The sequence below is a fragment of the Ambystoma mexicanum genome, chromosome 6p (assembly GCF_040938575.1).
Source record: "Ambystoma mexicanum isolate Mex_15411 chromosome 6p, UKY_AmexF1_1, whole genome shotgun sequence".
Classification (NCBI taxonomy): Eukaryota; Metazoa; Chordata; class Amphibia; order Caudata; family Ambystomatidae; genus Ambystoma; species Ambystoma mexicanum.
In genome coordinates, this window is record NC_090935.1 from 1,144,192,797 (window position 1) to 1,144,211,300 (window position 18,504).

The 18,504-nt window shown below is 47.8% G+C and overlaps 1 protein-coding gene across 1 annotated transcript in view; it reads right to left on the reverse strand.

The window, feature by feature from the left end:
* The window catches only part of DMRT1 (doublesex and mab-3 related transcription factor 1), a 1,789,254-nt gene extending 1,778,549 nt beyond the window's left edge, over nt 1–10,705 (reverse strand). Inside the window, exon 1 of the mRNA XM_069625749.1 lies at nt 10,153–10,705. Coding sequence (XP_069481850.1) covers nt 10,153–10,395 — 243 coding nt within the window. The 5' untranslated portion in view covers nt 10,396–10,705. The remainder of the gene's footprint in view (nt 1–10,152) is intronic.
* Between the last annotated feature and the right edge of the window lie 7,799 nt (nt 10,706–18,504).

Sequence of the window (18,504 nt, forward strand, 5' to 3'; positions counted from 1 at the left end):
GTTCAGAAAAGTGGATGAAAAGATGGTGAACAAATCCCCGTGACTCAGGCAAGGCCTCCACTTGGGGGCAGAAGCAGGGCGTGAGTGCGGGAAAGGGTTGCTGTTTACAACAGCGATGAAAAGCCACAGGCTCCTGCGGGAGGGCGACCGGTTAGGGTATTGACTACTCACCGGTCCCCGATGCAGGCAGACCCAGGCTTCTCAGGTTCAGTTTCGGTACTGGCAGGTTCGGATACGATCAGAGGGACGTCTCGACGCCATGTAGATTCTGCGACAGCAGGCGTCAGGGTCGAGACTGTGTGCCCGATGCAGCGAGCACGCAAAGGGTTGTTACCACAGCAGGGCAACTCGGCAGCCGCGTGTATTCCGGTCCCAAAGCACACGTCTCACTTCAGACCTGGGAACGCCAAGTGTACGAATTGTGTGAGAGTGCCGAGGACACGGGATTAGCAGTAAGCCAGATGGCGGTGACAGAGCAAGATTCCTGTGTAGGCTGGTCAGTCCACTGGATGGCCCAGGGACGCTTCCGAAGGCTTACGTACAGGATTTGGTGAAGATGCCGAGAATAGTTGTTCCCACTATTCTAAAGGGTCGAAGGGCCGTTGCAGACCTTCTCGTTCCATCAGAGGCCGAGTGGTCTCGCAGGACGACAGCAGTGCAGGGTGCCAAACCTTCAGCAGGTCACCAGCGATTCCTCGACTCAGCTTCTTAGTCGCAGGATACTTGGCTCCTTATCCTTTGTTCGTGAGAACTCAGGAGATCGACATGGTAGTGATATTTTCAGCCTCCTCTTATCCAAAGTTCCCTTCGCGCCAAAACGGAGAGGGCCCAATTGGAAATCCGCTCGCAAATACTCACACCATACGTGGACCTATCATGGACCACAGTGGTCCCAGGCATTCAGGACACTCTAGACTCTCTGGCACCCAGGATGTGTATTGGCAACAGACATCCCAGCCCACATCCTGGAGGCACACACAAGGCATGCAGAAGCCCGCGAAAGCGTTGTGTTTCGCGGGAAAGTGAATGACCAAATAAGGACTGCCCCGGGTCGCCTCGACCTGGGTGAAGGGGCAGGACGGTCAGCGGACAGGACAAAGAACCTCGTGGCATGGCCATTTTGGAGGCCAGGCCACCCATTTGGGCCAAACGCAGGAAGCGCGGTTAACATGGCAAAAAGGGGTTCAAAACACAAAGAAACGATAGCTGCCACCCGTCCCGTCCGTGACACGCTTGCACATTTCATAATAAGTCCAGCGAGAGTTTCTAGGGCCTTTGCATTGACTAGAGATCCAAGAGCGCGGTAATGTAAGTTACGGTGCACTCTTGTTTCATGTTGCTCAAAAGCTGCAACATGAGGAAAGGATTAAGGGAAACGAAGTCTCCCAGTACTGACTGTCTTAAGGGCATGTCAGTTTCCCCAGAAGAATTGAGCGAAAGCCCAGAGGAGTGCGGCTGAAGGCTGCGCTTCTCTGGCAAAGTCTAGATCAGGGTGTAAAACAACAGCAAAAAGTTTGGGGGTTGCCACATGAAGGGAAAATTACCTACAATTATGAAATCTTTCCTAGCACCGATACACTTAGCAATGAATGTTATAAACACTATTCACTACTGCTCGTTCCACTGCTACTTGAGCTATTTGAGCACATGCATTAACCCCTCCATTGCGTGATCCTTGTATTATGGGATTATACAAACCAAATAAAGGCGCCACGCCCTGTGCATCATACCAGCCCTTATCACCCTGCAGACAGTAAAATACGTGCCAAAATCATTGCACAAATATTGACCCCACGCCTCCCCAAAAGAGGAAACTCATGAATCCTCGTCATCAGAATTCATACCTGGTCACTCAGGCGAGTTTGAACCTGCACCAGCTATTCAGTGTATTACGTCAAGAGTTATGGGTGATAGGGACAACATTAGATGCTGAGAAGGACTTTGACTTGGTATCCTGGACATATTTATGGCTGGGGTCACCGGTAAATAGTTCAAATTGCAAGCTACTAGCCAACAATAAAAAGTCACGCGCCACCTGAAATTCTACACATACACGGAGCACACCATTTCCTTCTCGCCGTGCGTTACCAGGTGGATGCTAACATCTTGAGACAAACACTCAAGTTGCAAGCACGTACAGATGAACCGGTTCAAAGCTCATTGTAAAATGTGCTCCGAATGACCGATTCTCATTCCAGGCACATTTGACTTCACAGTGTTATTGCTTTTATTAGCCGCACAGCCATACTGCTTACTTTATTTTTTCGAACAGCCAATATCTGCGTCTTTAGGAGAGAGAAATGTCGCTGTTTTCTTCTCCGTTGACTGCCACGTAATGCTTGTTTACTTTATGTGGGAACGTGTACTTAGTTCCCACCATTTCTGGAATATTTGTTGGTATATACAAAACATTATAATTGTCGTCCATTGCAACTATTGCTGATCACTGAATGTGTAAACAAACCCTACCCTCTCCCTTTGTGGTAACACAGGCCACCCAAAGCTTAACAACTTTCCAGAGTTCTGCTGACCAATCAGAGTCTCAACCGCTAATTAGCAGGAGAGTCAGTCAGACACAGACACTCTTCTGGAATGAGAAGCATTAATAGCAATGTTAGTTAGACCAATTAAACATGTCTATGGCTGTTACGCCACTGTAGAGCATTGGAGCCCTGTGCAATCACACCATATATGAAATCTCATGACAAAGCCATTATCACAGGTACTCAATTCAGGGATAACGTGTGCTCTTCTTCTGTGATATAGATATGTACATTTAGACATCCTTCAAAATATAAGCTGCACTTGTGATGCTAGTTAATAACCATACAACTGGTGGTTACACAATTTTTAAATCAACATTAACAATAACTAAACATAACATATGTGCTAATTTAAATTTGCAATCAAATCAATCCTTCTTACGATGCGTACATTTAAAAAAACTACTTGTACCTTACTTAGGGAAAATATTATTTCCTATGTTTACACTTCTATTTAGTATTTAACTACCATCAGGGACAACCTTTAGGTCCTACAATTCACCAGTTACATATGTAATCAAGTAAATTTACGCTTGTCCAAACAATGACCAGTGGTACACTAATAATGATTAACACTGTTCCAAACAATGGCCTATTCGTGTTTCCATCATATCATAGTCCTTATTTCCTCCCCAAACTGGTGAGCTTCTTCAGGGACTTTAGTTAACTATCAATCAAGTTTGTATTTGCTCAAAAATTTAAATTTCTAATCATTTTTCATTCAAAAGGAATCAATATTACCCATATTGGGAAGAGCGAAAATGACAGGCACAGGACAAGAAAGAAAACTTAAATATATGTAATTAGTGTTAGGTATTAATCTTGTAGAGTTTACCTCAGATTACAGTAACAATAGTCTATCTAAAAAATAAAATGTATAATTTCTTGCTTGTTCTCCTTTTTAATATTCCAACATCTGACCTGTATATCTAAATGACACTGGTGCCGGTAATCCCTTTGCGCCCTACTACGAGTTCCCGTTGCGGATCCTCAGGCGTTAAGGACGGGACCCGCAAAGGGACACCGGGGTCAATAACGGTACCACAATTTGCGGTACCGTTATTGCCGCCTTCCCATTGTGCCCTATGGGGGCTCAAATGGGAATGGGGAATGGCCCTGGTGAATGGGGATTTACCGGTCCCTCCGACCTCGGAATGGACCGGTAATTACTCCATTCACCAGGCCGGAGTCGGAACGATTTTGGGGGCAGCCATGCCGCAAATAGCGGCGTGGTTACCTACAAAGTTTTATGAGGGCCCTTGTGTTTGCAAACTTGCTGCTGCATTTGTTTAAAAAAAATATTATAAAACCATAGAACTAGAAAGCAGACTTCCCATAAAAAAACATGATTTTGTTAATATAAAACCATCGAACTAGAAAGTGAACCACGCAAACAAGAGGATTACATTCCAGATTAACTTTAGATACACATATCAGATCCGAGTATAACTGCATTTAAATGCATACAAAGGGCTCCTGTATTTCATGTCCCTGAGCATCCTCCAGAGCACTGCCATGTCGACTAAGTGGAATGTAGTGTGTTTAGGTTCATGAGCCCCTTCCTTGCCGAGAGGGAGGGGTCAGGTCTCAAAGGTGGAGATTTAGGTAATGTTCTACCAACCTGAAGCTCCTCCTAAACCCAGCAACATGTTTAGAATTGAGGTTGTGAGTGGCATTTTAGGGCCGGCTAGTAGCTTGCAACTTGAATGTTTGTCCCCAAATATTAACACATCCAGACCGCCTTCCTCCTATCCACGGCTGGCTCTATACTCTCGGTGGAACTCCGGTTGCAGTATTGATATTTGTGCAAAGTGACAGGAATGCCACACAAGCCTCATATTGTAAAATAGTAAGAGAATGAGTGAAGGGGGCATGCCCTGCAACTGTTATGAGCACTCAAACATGCATGAGTGTCACACTCACATGGGCTGGTTCACCAAAAATGGGCATCTCTGCGAAGCCCAAATGATGTGTTTCAATGAGATGCCCAGACTAATAAATTCTGCACCTCATCTTATTCACAAAGATGACCTGTGTATTTTGAGAATGCTAGGCTGGAAGGGCAAACCATATGCAGCCCAGTCAAAATTGTTGGTCGTGTTCCCCAGGCTTGTGCATTCACTGACTCCCAACATCCATGTCCATGAAGGGCTGGGACATGTAGAAGCCAGTAGATTGCATCCCTCGAAACCTGGGTAAAAGACCTTAAAAAGCCTGCCATGAAAAATTGTCAAAACTGTGCAGCACAGGTTTACTCCTCATAAAGGGGTAGAACTGCATTTGGGACTGAAGAGGTCAAGCCACGGCTTTCCCAAGCTATAGAAATAGAGAGGGCAAGAGATTGATGAGGGTTCAGATAACTGCCACGTCCACTAGCAGACCTTTGGTGGTGCTGTAGCTGTACGCAATGTGCTTACAGGCAAAATCTGAGAAGATCCAGTTCCAACGGAATGACTATTTGAATGGGTACGTAGACATTTATGGTGCCTGTGTTGAGCTTTGTGTGTAATTTGAATGCTATCTGGTCTTTGGGATATGATATGATCTCCGGTTCCGGTTCCGGAAACACCTCAAAACCTTCCTCTTGGCTTCTGCTTACTCTCCTCCTCTCCCTTGCTGAATTCCTGACCGTAATTGCACTGGCTACCTGTGCCACCCTTTTGATCTCTGGCCCAGGCCCCGTCAATTACCCACCTGCACGGCCTCCCTAGCAACCCCTGCACTTGGGACCGTTTCCTGTATCCCTTCAGTCCCCCCCTACTAGCACTTACGTCTGCACTTCCTTGCACTTGCCACTAGCTGGCTGTTATGTGTCATATTTATTCCACTTCCCATGCACTGCACTTTTCCCCTCCCTTCCCCCTGCGCACTTTCCTTTCCCCCCTTCCCATGCACTTGCGCGATCTGAATGACACCTGGCCTAGTAGGATCATTGTTTTGTCCTCCCTTTGTTCCCCCCCTTGCCTCGTTGCGCCTTTTAACACTTGTGTATAGGCGCATTATAAATGCCATATCATATCATACCATACATCATATGATGTGGCATTTATAACGCGCTTTTACACAAGTGTTTCTAGGCGCGACAAGACAAGGAGGGGCAAACAAAGGGAGGACAAAATAACAAACTTACTAGGCCTGTTGTCATGCAGATCGCGCAAGTGCGGGGAAGAGGAAAGGGGAGAAGTGCCAGGGGAAAGGGGGAAGTGCAGTTAACTTACAAGTTCAGCCAGCGGGTGGCTCATAAGTGCAGAGAGAAGGGACTGTAGGGTTGCAGATACAGACCCTTAAGTGCTGGGAGCCTGAAAGCGGTGCGTGGGCAACTGGACATGCAGGAGCCTGGGCACGAGTTCAGAGGGTGACCAGTGCGCAGAGCAGTCAGGTGCATCAGCAGGGAAGAGGGAGAGAGAATGCGGAAGCAAATAGGCAGGTCTTGAGTTGCTTCCGGAACCGGAGGTGGTTCTGCTCAAGTTTGAGAGAGGCAGGGAGGCCGTTCCAGAGGAAGGCCCCCGCCGGGGAGAGAAATCTGCCCCCAACTCTCTGCTTGGAGAAGCGTCTGACCCTCAGAGAGTTGGATGTAGATGAGCGTAGAGCTCGAGAAGGAAGATGTTTTTGAAGAGAAAGTTGGAGGTAGAGCGGTCCCAGGCCCCAGAAAGGCTTGTGGACGATGCAGAGGGTCTTGTACTTGATCCTTGCAGCCACGGGGAGCCAGTGAAGAGATTTCAGAGCTGGAGAGATACAATCCCTGGGCTTGGAGCCAAGGACAAGTCTTGCAGTTCTGTTCTGGATAAGTTGTAAAGGTCGAAGTGTAGAGGCAGGAAGATTTAGAAAGAGGCTGTTGCAATAGCCCAGCCTAGAGAGGACCAGAGCTCTGGAGACAGTAAGCTTCTGGGGGAAAGTGAGAAAATGAAGAATACATCTGAGGAGGTGCAGCTGATACTTTGACTGTGAAGAGAAGTCAGAGAAGTCAGAGATGTGAGGAGCGAAGGAGAGCGAGGAGTCGAAGGTGACACCAAGGGTCTTAGCCTCACAGGAAGGAGCAGGAACAGGGCCCTGAGTGGGTGGCCAGAGAGAGAGAGAGGAAAGGGAAAAACGGGTGTCCCAATGAGGAGGATCTCAGTCTTATTGGCATTAAGGCAGAGGGGATACTCCTTGTCAAGCATGGCGCCTTTTCCCTTCTCATTCTTTTTTCCTCTTGTTTGGCCCTTGTGAGCGTCTTTTTGTAACTATACAGAAAGAAAAGGAAGAAAGGGATGGGTGATCTTGTGTGCCTTTTAGAGGGATTTAGAGACCGGGTTCAGCACACACCTGTTAGTGTGGCTTACATCTTATGATGTATTGTGTGATATACCCCTTTCTTAAAAACAAAGCTTTCAAAAAATAAATACATACAAGTGTCAAAAACGATCCTTCTGAGAATTGCACTTTCAAGTGTGACTGTTCAGAACAGGGGAGCCGTGGCGCGCATTTTGGAGTATATCCTACTGGTGACTGCAGGAAGAGCTCACACACACAAGGCCACGTCCCTCTGCACACCAAGCGTTGCGCAGTAGCTCACTAAGATAAACAAGAGGGCCTGCGTGGCCGATGCGCACATTCAAACGCTCCTTCATGTATTCCCCATTGCGATCTTTGTGCATTTTTTCATTTGCAAGTGGACAGGTATATGATTAAAAAAAAAAAAAATCAAGTTATTGTGTCTGCTTTTTAGTGCCTGAAAATGGTGACTGGAAAAATATATGAGGAGCAGTAGTTTGGTGGAAATTCTGTGGAAAACCAACATAGCCAAAACAAAATGTAGGATTAGGTGACTACGTTAAAATAAAAGAGTTTGAACATACACCATTTTACAAGGACAGGTGGCCGGCCAGAAGAAATAGCATGTTTTAGACACACTTCTTTGACGGTCTGGAGTCTGCCCGATCCCCTGAAATACGACTGGAAATAAGGCCCTTCGTGAAATGGCCGAGGGCAGGAAAGCAAAGAGATGCAGAACTTGCTAGGGAAATTAATTGTAAAATGACTAAACCCGGAAGTCGATATCTCTCTCCCCTTGTGTGCAGTTTGTCTTAGGTTGAATGAAAGAATGGAAACTGCATTTTTTTTTCATGGGGATTTTCTGTTCTGCCACCATTGGCACCTTCAGGGCGCTTTAAACAAGAGGCAGAATCTAAACTTGAAATATTTGAATAAATATGTTTACGAATGTTAAACACAGAACAAATAAGGCAAATAGTAAAATACGTGCAAATAACCGTTTAAAAAAGAGGACACATAACCAGTATTGTTATGGCAGCCAAGGTAGAGAATAACATGTGAGGCTTGGGTTCAATTAATCCAGGCCTCTCAACTGCGGCGCTTGGCAGGAGGGTGAAGGCGGCTGCTTTAGGGAGCCGTTGACCCCATTGATATCAATTGAGAAGGACACTTTTCTGGCTGGGAGAGGAACGCTCTCGGGTGGGGGGTGGCCTGTGGAGCGTAAAGGACGCGTGTGGTGTGCCGTGAGGGGGAGAAGGGACCCGCCACACGAGTGTCGGGTGGCTGAGAGACATGTAGATCGCACACCACAGTCGGCGAACTATTAAACTACGTTTGTTTTGGCAGAATCGAAATACAAAGTTAACACTTACCTTGCGGGATTGCCCGCTGGACTGAAATATACAAAAGGTAACCGTTGCCCTCCAACAGTTTTTGAAATTGACGACATCCGAGCTTAAAAGAGCACAAAATTGCGTCTTGGTTGCCTTTTGTTTTTGGTTAATGAAAACGGTTATGTTCCAAAACGAAGCGATAAAGTCTATCTGTATCCCTCCAAAACGGATGAAGCCAAAATCTGACACCCACAAAAAATGCATAATGTAATTAGTTCTGTAAACTCTGAATATTTAGTTGCTAATCGGGCATCAATTGGTTCGGCCTCTTCTCAGCACTGTGTCTTATAATGAGCGGGGAATAACATTACTTTGATTTGGGGTTTAGTGGGAGAAAGTTCGCAGTAGGTACACTGGGTTGGGCTGTATCACAGGAGAAAGGGTGGGCTTTATTTTAAAATTAACCGTAAGTACTCATTTCCAATATATCACCGGTGTTAACAGGACAACTTTAACTCGAATCCGTTCACTGTGCCCAAAGGAAATAAAATGCCCCTTTCCGTCCAGTGTTTTTTTTTCAATTAGTGTTATAGTATATACACATGTTCTATCCAAAGCGCTTCGGATAAAAACTATATAAATGAAAATGTATTATTAGTTTATATTTTTGTTTAATTTTCGGTCACGACGTTTCGCCCGATTTCCCCACACAGAAACACCAATATATGTGTTTCTGTTGACCTGTACTTATTTTCGGTTTGTGCTTTTTTTTTGTTGCCAACATGTCGCCTTTCTGCAGGAATTACGCAGGCTGAGCATTTTAATTTACATATAATTCATATCGAAAAATAGAATTCGTTTACTTAATTCACCAAAACAGACTGATGTTTTTTAACGAATCAAAACACAATCGTGCTATTTTCCAAGAGGATAGAATATGTCAATAGTTTCGTGCCGGATCAGTCCACTTTCATTAAGATAGTATTACTTAAAGAATGGGGCAAGTAGTTGTGCTTTGAAACAATAACCCTATTTTCAGGTCTTTCATTTTGAAAACAGAAACGCGGTTATATAATGTTACAAATAGGTGTAATTGTTTTGATACCATTGGCAACGTGTATGGATTATTTGCCCGCATTTAAATCATTTCAGTGTCAGTCACAGCCGCTGCTTCCAACCCAAAATAATGTCAGGTTTAGTGTGCTTTAGTTTGACGAAAATATAGTTCGTCTCATACCCGGCAGCAGCCAGGGGACGCATACAGTGTTCCGAAAATTCCCTAAGAAATATAGGGGAAGCGGCAGCGCCCGGGTGAACATTCTGGAAGGAGGGCGGGTGATCGCGTATTGCCCTCGTGGTCGCCAGCCTTGCTGAATTGCTTTTTTAAACGTTTTATATGTATATTACGTCCGTATTCGGGTGCAATGTCGATGGTTGCTGAGTACTGCGTTTTGCAAGAAAGATCTAAAATTTCGCAGACCTGTATTGGCTCGAATTGTTCCTTCTCCATAGAGCCTTTTTCATATGTTCAACGGGGGATACCCCGACATTTCCAGAGTGGTAGTAGCTCACTCGGCCCTATGGTCTGTAGCAGTGCTCCCACCCTTTAAATTACAGAAAGCCAAAGAGCCCCCGGGAAAAGGTGCCCGCTGAACCCGACCAGCTTTGAGTGGCCAAATATGCGTAGCACTAGTTTGGGGAAACTCCTGTATTCAGACCATACCACTCCTGACCTGAAGGTTAGTCAGACAGTCGCAGAGAAAGGGGTGTCTGGACTGTGACAGCGGCTTCACAAATGTGCAGTCTGATGAGAATGTTCGAAAGCGGATAGAAGTTGGGGCAGAGGGGCCTCACTCAATGCCCCCCTAGAGGGGACCGGGCCCTTGTGTGGCGGGGAGAGGAGCCGCATTCCATGTCTACATTAGCCGCGCCTCCCTGCGTGTTTGGAGGCTTGCGCCTCTTGCAGGCCCGAGGGCCAACCCCACCATCCCCCCTACCCCCTCCATAAAAGTGTTCCTCACCTGGGCGGCCATGACCCGCTGGCGCTCGGCGATCAGGCTGCACTTCTTGCACTGGCAATCCCGCCACATGCAGAAGCGCTTGTGGCCCTTCAGGGGAGAGGCGTAGCCGTGGTTCCTGCAGCGGGCGCACTTGGGCAGCCGCGGGGACTTTTTGCCCAGGGGCCCGGGCGGCATGCCACCGCCTCCGTGGGGGCCTCCACCCCCTCCAGACTTGGCCTTGGGGAAGGAGTCCTCGTTGGGCATCCCCCGTCCGCCTCCGCCGTACCTGGGCCTCGCCTGTGGCTTTCCTGGGCCTCGCCTGTGGCTTTCCGGCCCTCTGCGGATTCAAGCAAATCAGGCGAGATTAATTCCTGCGCATGGACCTGTCCTCTGGCTCCACCACAAGCGAGGAGCTGTCCAGGGCCGATCAGGCGCTGCTGGGGGTGGGGTAGAGGCGCACCCCTCTCTCTGCGGGCGGGAAGGGCCTGTGCCCTGACAATTGGCTGCCGAGAGTCTGTTGGAGGAGGGCACAGGCCTAGAGGGGTGGGAGTTTTTTTTGGTAACTGTCATGAAACTGTTTCCAGCACCACGTGGGAGGAGTGGTGGCCGGGAACAGCGACAGTGATAAGGGGGAACCAGGCCTGTCCCCGCCTCCTCTGGTTCCTCCCTGGGTGCCCACAGTGCCTCCCTCGGGGCCTCCCTGTTCTTCTGGTCTTCCAGCTGCACCTCTGCGAGTTCCCAGGGTTTTCATGTCATTTTTATGAGGATTTTAACTGTACTCATGGGACTTTTACAAAGATGCTCCTGTTGTCTCTCTACTCAAACGAAATGCAACAGTGCCTGTTTCGGAAGGTCCCTGTAGACAACCTCTCCGTTTTTGGATAGGCAAAGGGCAATAAGAAGTGTACCCTCCAAATCTTTATTACTTGACTCAAGAGCAGCTTGTGAGCTGATTTATGCTTGTAATCAGTGTAACGCTAAGGACGTTTCGGAGGGCAGAAAGCTGAAACGCGTACTTTTCTGGCCGAGCGGGCGTTAGCACTTCTGCAAGAAGGTCTTCTTTCTCTTTATTGCTCCACCCCACCCCCATTCAAAGTGGCGTCTTTGTCAATTTCACATCTTTCCGTTTCCACCGTGTTTCTCGCTTACTCGTTGTTTTCTAATGGCTTGTATTGTGGTTTCTGCAAAACACAGTGCTTATTTGGACAGGGCGTGTTTATAATATCAAATGGAAGGGTCCACTTTGTATACATTGAATAATGCTGAGCCGAGGCTGGAGGGAGTTCAGTAAGTTTGTTTCCTACTCCCAGTTTTGGAATCTGTGGCACACGTGCTTTGCTCAGGTGCAGATCCTTTAGTAAAACAGTGACACACAATGCCCACACAGTGCTGCTGAGTGGACATTTACAGATTTTGGGCAGTCCTTGCCCACTCAGGCCCTACATTGTCTGCCTCTGGTGAGACATCTACCAACGGGCTGGAATCACCCCTAAAGTGTTATTTGGAGGCTTACAGATATGATGTTCTGAACGTACCTCAGCCGGGACACAGCGACCCCCACTGCAGCCGCGGCAGCACGCAACTTCCCCCAGCATCACATTGTCAACTAGTGGGCTGACACCATGCAGGCCCTGCAACGATGATTCACCAGACTGTGAGCGAGTCCAGATGAGTTTAGCTCGGCAAAGATCTAAAGCAATTATTGAATTAATGACTTCAATGCCAGACTCACAGAAATGGCAGTCGGGTGTGAGTTTCTGGATGAAGAATAAGATACATGGACTGTCCTCAGAGAAACTCCGCCGAACCATACTTTCAGAAAATAGCCTATGACTGGACCGCAACCCGGAGGTGGGTCGCCGGAGACAATAAACAGAAGCACAAGTAGCGGTGATGGAGGCCGCAATGAGTCGCCTCCCAGTGGATGTTGCAGAAGCAGAATCAGTGGTGGCTGCTGCCGCCACAAGAGGCTACGGCAGAGGCCTCGAGAACCTGATGCCAAAACGACGAGACATGTGCAAGTGGTGCAGCAGTGCCTGGCACAAATGAGAATCATGTCCAGCTCAAGGGGGGACGTGCAGAAAATGCAGCCGAATCAGTCATTTCGCCACACTATGCCTGAGCTCCACACCAAGGAAGAGGCAAGACAGAGAAGCGACAAAAGGCCAGTACAGAAGAAGCAAAGGGCCTGATTCACAGAGCATTTTTCAAAGGGATTATGCCATTATAAAATGATTCTGTGAATCAGGCCCAAAGTGAGGGACGCAAGCAGTAGCAGGTGAACAAAGTAGCAGTGAAAGCGATTGTGAAGAGCGGTCAAAAGGAGAATCCTCACCGGAACGGCCAACAAGTCACCATCGCAGGAGAACTGAGAAAGTGCACATGATTTCCCTCCTTAATAATCTTAAAGAGGGGAAATAAGGCAAGATACCGGGCACATCTGGCATGCATGGTCCTGGCAGATGGGGCACACACGCATGCTCATAGACACCGGAGTCACAGTCAACGCCATGGCAGCATCCAAATTTAAGAAGCTTCGCTTGTGCCCCTGTCTACAACTGAAAACAGTAAGATGGTTTGAATATGGGAGCAAGAAGCCACTGCCAGTGAAGGGATCCTTCAAATCTAACCTCACCTACAACAGCAAAACACGCCACACATGTATATATGTGGTGTACGTCAGGTTTGAGACCCTACTTAGCTGCAAGACTGCGGAACAACTCAAGATCATACAGTTCTTGTTCAGTCTTCTGACTCCCAAAATTGAACAACTGTTGGACAAACAAACAAACCTATTCCAGAGGACCCGCTGTCTCAAGAATAGAACAGTGACTCTACACATCGATCCAACTGTAGAACCCAAAGCTGTGCGACACCGGCGGGTGCCATTCCACAAGAGGAAAGCAGCTGAAGCAGAGCTCAAGAAGCTGGAAGACCGCTGCATCATTGACAATACATCAGACCCCACTCTGTGGGTCTCTCCAACGGTGGTCACAGCAAAGCCAAAGCAGCCTGAAGCAGTAAGGATCTGTATTGATATGAGGTTACCGAATGTAGCAGTAAGACAAGAAAGACACATCACCCCGACCATTGGTGAACTATTAGTAGACCTGATAGGGGCCAAAGTGTTCAGCAAGCTAGATCTGCAATCAGGATACCACGAAATAAAACTAGAAAAAAAATCTCAATAAATAACAACGTTCTCATCCCACTTGGGGCTGCAGCGATACCAGAGACTGAACTTTGGAATCTCATCTGCAGCAGAATTATTCCAAAATGAAATCCGAAAAGTACTTCAAGACTTACTGGGAGCCATAAATGTCAGTGATGACATACTCTTGTATGGTCGTTCCCCAGAAGATCACTATACACACCTGGCCTCAGTACTCCACCGCCTCGAAGAGTCAGGCCTGACACTCCATCCATTAAAAAAAGTGTGAATTTGAAAAAGAAGAATTAGCATTCTTTGGGTACATATTCAGTGCTAACGGGATTCCCCGGATCCAGCAAGCGTAGCAGATGTCAAGGGCGCTGACCCTCCTACCTCAGTGTCCAAGAAGATAAGACGTTTTCTGAGGATGGCAACATACTGGTCCTGTTTCATCCCTGACCTTGCAACAGTGGCAGCACCCAGCCCTCCAGATAAAGTGCCTATCAGGCCTATTTACGCACAGAAATCTTGTCAATACGGCCCTTTTAAAGGAATAGTGCACTCAAAAATGTTATTGTCCCAATCATTCGGGCAAGTCATTATGAGCATATGGTGGTCGATCATAAAATGTTTCCTATGCATCTTACCTTCGTTTTCCTCACTTTTATACATGCGAAAAGAACGTGTTGGGTGCAGCCATCTTGTGCTAATTTTATCTGTTGATCGATCACCCTAGGTTCAAGTGTGCTCGCAGCAATAAATCAAAACAGCCGCCCCCGAAGCTGACATCACTTGTCTCAACGATCTGCCTCACATATTTTCATTACGTTCGTGGCCAGCATAGCCAAACATGCCACGTCATCACCCACGCCCGCATAAACAGGAAGATAAACACAAGAAAATCACAGACATCCACATACAGAGCGTACCTTCTCTGTCTTGCCCTAAATAGCATTTCTGTATATAATATTTTAATGATACATCAACAATAGTCTGCAATGTTGCAAGTGCTTTTATTTTTCAAAGAATGTTCACACTAAATGATAAACTCCAGGAAACTAACGATTTTTAAATTTTGCAGGTAAGTTAGAGTTGGTGACGATCGCATGACTCTCGAGCTACGCAGATTACGTTAAACGCTCAATGTTCTTTGTCCTTTTTTGTCCTTGTCTTGCCATACGGCACAACAGCAAAACAATTCAATGACCCCCCTTGGTACCCGGTGTGGAAGAGGACATGTCATTTTTGCACTTTCAAAGCCCAACGCTCTTGCTTCTCTGTCTTTTTACATCATGAATGCTGACATGTTGCTCCTTATTGCCGGAAATGCAAATGGACATATAGGCCCATATCGACCGTCTAACATAATGCTGATCGAAAAAACACAGCTTATAGTAATCCTTCAGTGTGGATACCAGAAGCCATCTGCTGGCACCTGGAACTATGGCACGGGCAGTACGGTACAAAGTGTCTGCGAACAAAACACAATAAAAATAAATTTCAGTAGCCATTCTTTATTTTAATATAACAAGTTACTGTATAACCCATAATTGTTTGAAACCTAATCATAAGCACAACACAACCAATATTTAACACACAAATGAAAACAAGATGTACTACTTGAGACCACGAGTTGCGTACAATTTGAGCGCTGTGAAGTAGGTATAGCTCCCAATGGGATGGAGAACCACATGGAGAAAACGAAGAACAACATAGCAACCATTCAGCTTGAACCCCGGACTGATGTCATTGTAACAAAGCTTGCAAGATTACTGTTCGAAAAGCGATCACAGTGCACACGCACAATGTTTACCCCACCGTCAATTAATTATTATGCATACAGCACCGCTACCTACTTGTTTTTAATCCCAATAAAAATGTTATGTAAACTTGAATTTACATAATGTCTGGAAATTCCATGGTCTCCAGTGCCCAGCTACGACCTTACCCTGGTCCCGCCATCAGGTGCTTTACACTAGGCAAATTGGTTGGTTTGAACGGGGAGTCAGTGATCCATGTCCGGAGAGGCGTTCATTCTCCTGAACTTTCTGGATCCCTGCATCTTCTTTCGGCGTGGTCCCTTGATGCGCCATTCCCTGTCCTCATTTCTCTGCTCACCCGAAGGTGCTCCCTCCCCATGGGCGCCCAGTAAGTCCGCCGTGCAGCTGGAAATGTCCCTCTCGGAAGTAAGTTTCATTGTAGTTCCTTCCCATTCGAGAGTCAGTGAGAACGGCTAGCCCCAACGGTACCTTATGTCCTTGTCTTTGAGCATTTTGGTGATCGGTAGGCACTTTCTCCTTATCGCCAGTGTGAGGGAGGATAGATCTTGGTATATGGAGATATTTGTCTCCCCCATTGCTATCTGTGGTGTGTGTCTAGCTTTCTCCAGGACTCAAGCTCTATCCGTGTAGTTGTGAAATCAGACTAATACTGTTCTCAGGCCGCCTGGTTTGCCGCCAGCTCTGTGGATGCGGTCAATTTTAGGTTCATCTACTGAGTCATCCTTAAAGAGTAGCTTCAGTATAGCATGCAGAGTTTTTTTTAGGTCCAGTTCGGTTTCACCTTCCTTCTCCGGAATACCAAATACTCGTATGTTGTTGCGGCGCTCTCTGTTTTGAAAATCATCGACCTTTAAACGGATTTCCTCTTCCCTGTTTTCGATCTCTGCGAGTCGTTGGTCCATTTGGATCTCCAGAGTGTTTAAGGAGGTTTGGTTATGTTCAACTGCTTCCAGCCTCTTCTCCATCTTGTCTGTTCTATGTGTAATTTTGTCTATCTTGCTTCCGATGTCGGCTCTCATGCTCCTCATTTCAGTGAGCAGGTCGGCAACGTCCGCCTTGGTTGCGACCGCCTCAGGCATTGTCGACGACATGTTTGTGACACTGGGCAGATGGTGAGAGTCGTGGAGCGGAGAGAACTTGTATCTCGCTAACCTTTTCTTAATGTCCATGGACAGCAGGTCTGAAGCGTTGCAATGGATGAACCCCTACTGTGTGCGATAGGCACGGGTGGGCTGTGGGAGCCGTAAAGTGGGGAGAACCAGTATGTTGCTAGCTCTCCCTTAAGGTCCATGGACAGCAGGGTTAGAGTGTGGATGATGTCTTATGTAGCAATGGACGATCTTGTTAGGGGTGATCTGTTGTGGGGTACACTTCCTGATCTCCTCGTATTGCTCTACGATCAGAACCACAGTGGTGTATATATGCAGGCATTGGAGCTTGTGGTTACACTTTGACCAAGGGGTATGCCAGATGGCTCCAGACTGATTCCAGGATTGGAAGACGTTAGATGCCATCTGAGTCCCCCAAACTTGTTCTCTGTAGGTTTCCAGGGTGTGTATGAACCATATACGATAAAGTGTGAGGCCCAGTAAACCGTGGTAGGATCACGTGGTTAGGGATGGCCAGGATCAGGAAGGTGTAGGAGATCTGAGGATGGCACACGCCGTGCACCACAGAGGCCCAACCCTCAGTCACATGATTTAGCGTAAGGCTCTTTGAGGTCTCCTTGAGTGTTATCTGAGTTTGAGTCCTAAAGTTCTAGTGGTTGATTGACGGTGGGGTACAGTTTACCGGTGACCTGTGTTGCTAGGTGGGTTGTTTTTGCGACCTGCTAGGATCGACTGGACACCTCAGGGATCTTCTTCGTGATCTCCTTGTTGGTCCCTATCACCTGGGCCTGCACCCCAGGATCTCTGTTGGCTGTTGTATTCCGCGTGGCTGCAGGGGTTGGGATTCTGGTGAGGCCGATAGACAATGTCAGATGTGGTGGTCCTGCTGTTGGGCATCAAGCCTATAGGCCAATGTCTGATGATTCCTATGTATAACTAGGTCATCAGGGGGGCTTACTGCCGGTAGGGCCTGGGCCGCGAGGAGCCACCAAGGGGGAGGCTGTCTGTAGCAAGTGTGCTCCGGGTACGCTTTCCTCGTAGTGATTCTGCATTGGTTGCACAATGATAAGTTATGGCAGGCCGCGGGTGTTCTTGATTACATATGATCGCGTTGATTGGGAGATGCTATCCCGATGGACGGTGGGGGCGACCCTGTGCTGTTGAGCGGTCCGCTGGGTGGTGGGCAACGGAGGCTCCTGCACCGGTATCCTTGTGTTGTGTGGGTGTGGGAGCCCACCGGTTAGGGAGGCAGTGGTGGGGAGCACTGTTTTTGACCTAGTCACGCTGCCTCAGTCATAGCCACCGGGTCTGATGGAAGGAGGGGGCCGGGGCCACCATGACCTGGACTCCGGTGGCTCTTCGTAGGTTCCTCTCTCCTCTGGTCTGCCGTGGGGGTGGCTTAGGCGCACGTCCAGGTGCGCGTCAAGCAGCTCTGTAGGTCCTGTTGCTTCGCAGACCTCAACGTGATTGTGTTCCCTCTCAGACGGGTCTCGGCATTAGTACACGCTGGTTCGAATGCCTTGTATTCACATCCTGCTGTGGGGGGGTCGTTGGTGTGGGGCTGTACGGTGGTGGCGCTGCCTCAGTATGTAAATTCCTCAATCCGTCCGTATTGGGCCCCAGACACCGCACAAAAATGCGTGTTGGATCCGTGGGCCTGTTGCGCAGATAGGCGTCAGAGTATCAGCCATGGATATCTCGGCCAAAACTGCTCCAATTCATGTCAGGTTTTTCCCTGGGGGCTCCAGGCTCCTTTCGATGTCGAAATCCAGTGGTTGCGAGGTCGAGGGGGGTCTCGTGGTGGGGGCTCAGTCCACGTTTACGGACCCTTGTGTGGAGCTCACACGAAAGAGGTTTCTATTCGTGCTCCCCTGGCGGCCATTTCCCCTCCTAGATGTTATAGATCAGTTTGCAGTGTTTTCAGGCATTCAAATAAGTCGAGAGAAGTCTTGCCTATTCCCATTGGCAGAACTCGTGGGTTGTGGCCACACACAGTCGCCTGACTTGAGTTTGAGAAGGCGTTTGGAGACCTTCAGATATTTGGGGATGGACGTCAGGCATGACATGGCGGCTTCTCATGTACATAACACACAGAAGGTGCGAGATGGTGCCCTTAAATCAATGATATTTTGGCAGTGACTGCTCGCCCCTGTCGGTAATGGGTAGGGCTGCCCTGCTCAAGATGGTAGTGTTGCCTCGCCTGTTATATAATTTCACCAACATGATATCCCTAGGGGGTTCTTTGTTGCTCTGAATTCAGCGGTAAGGACCTTTCTGTGGGACGGGAAGAACAGCAGGATTGCGCTCGGCACTTTGCAGAGGGAGTTTGACG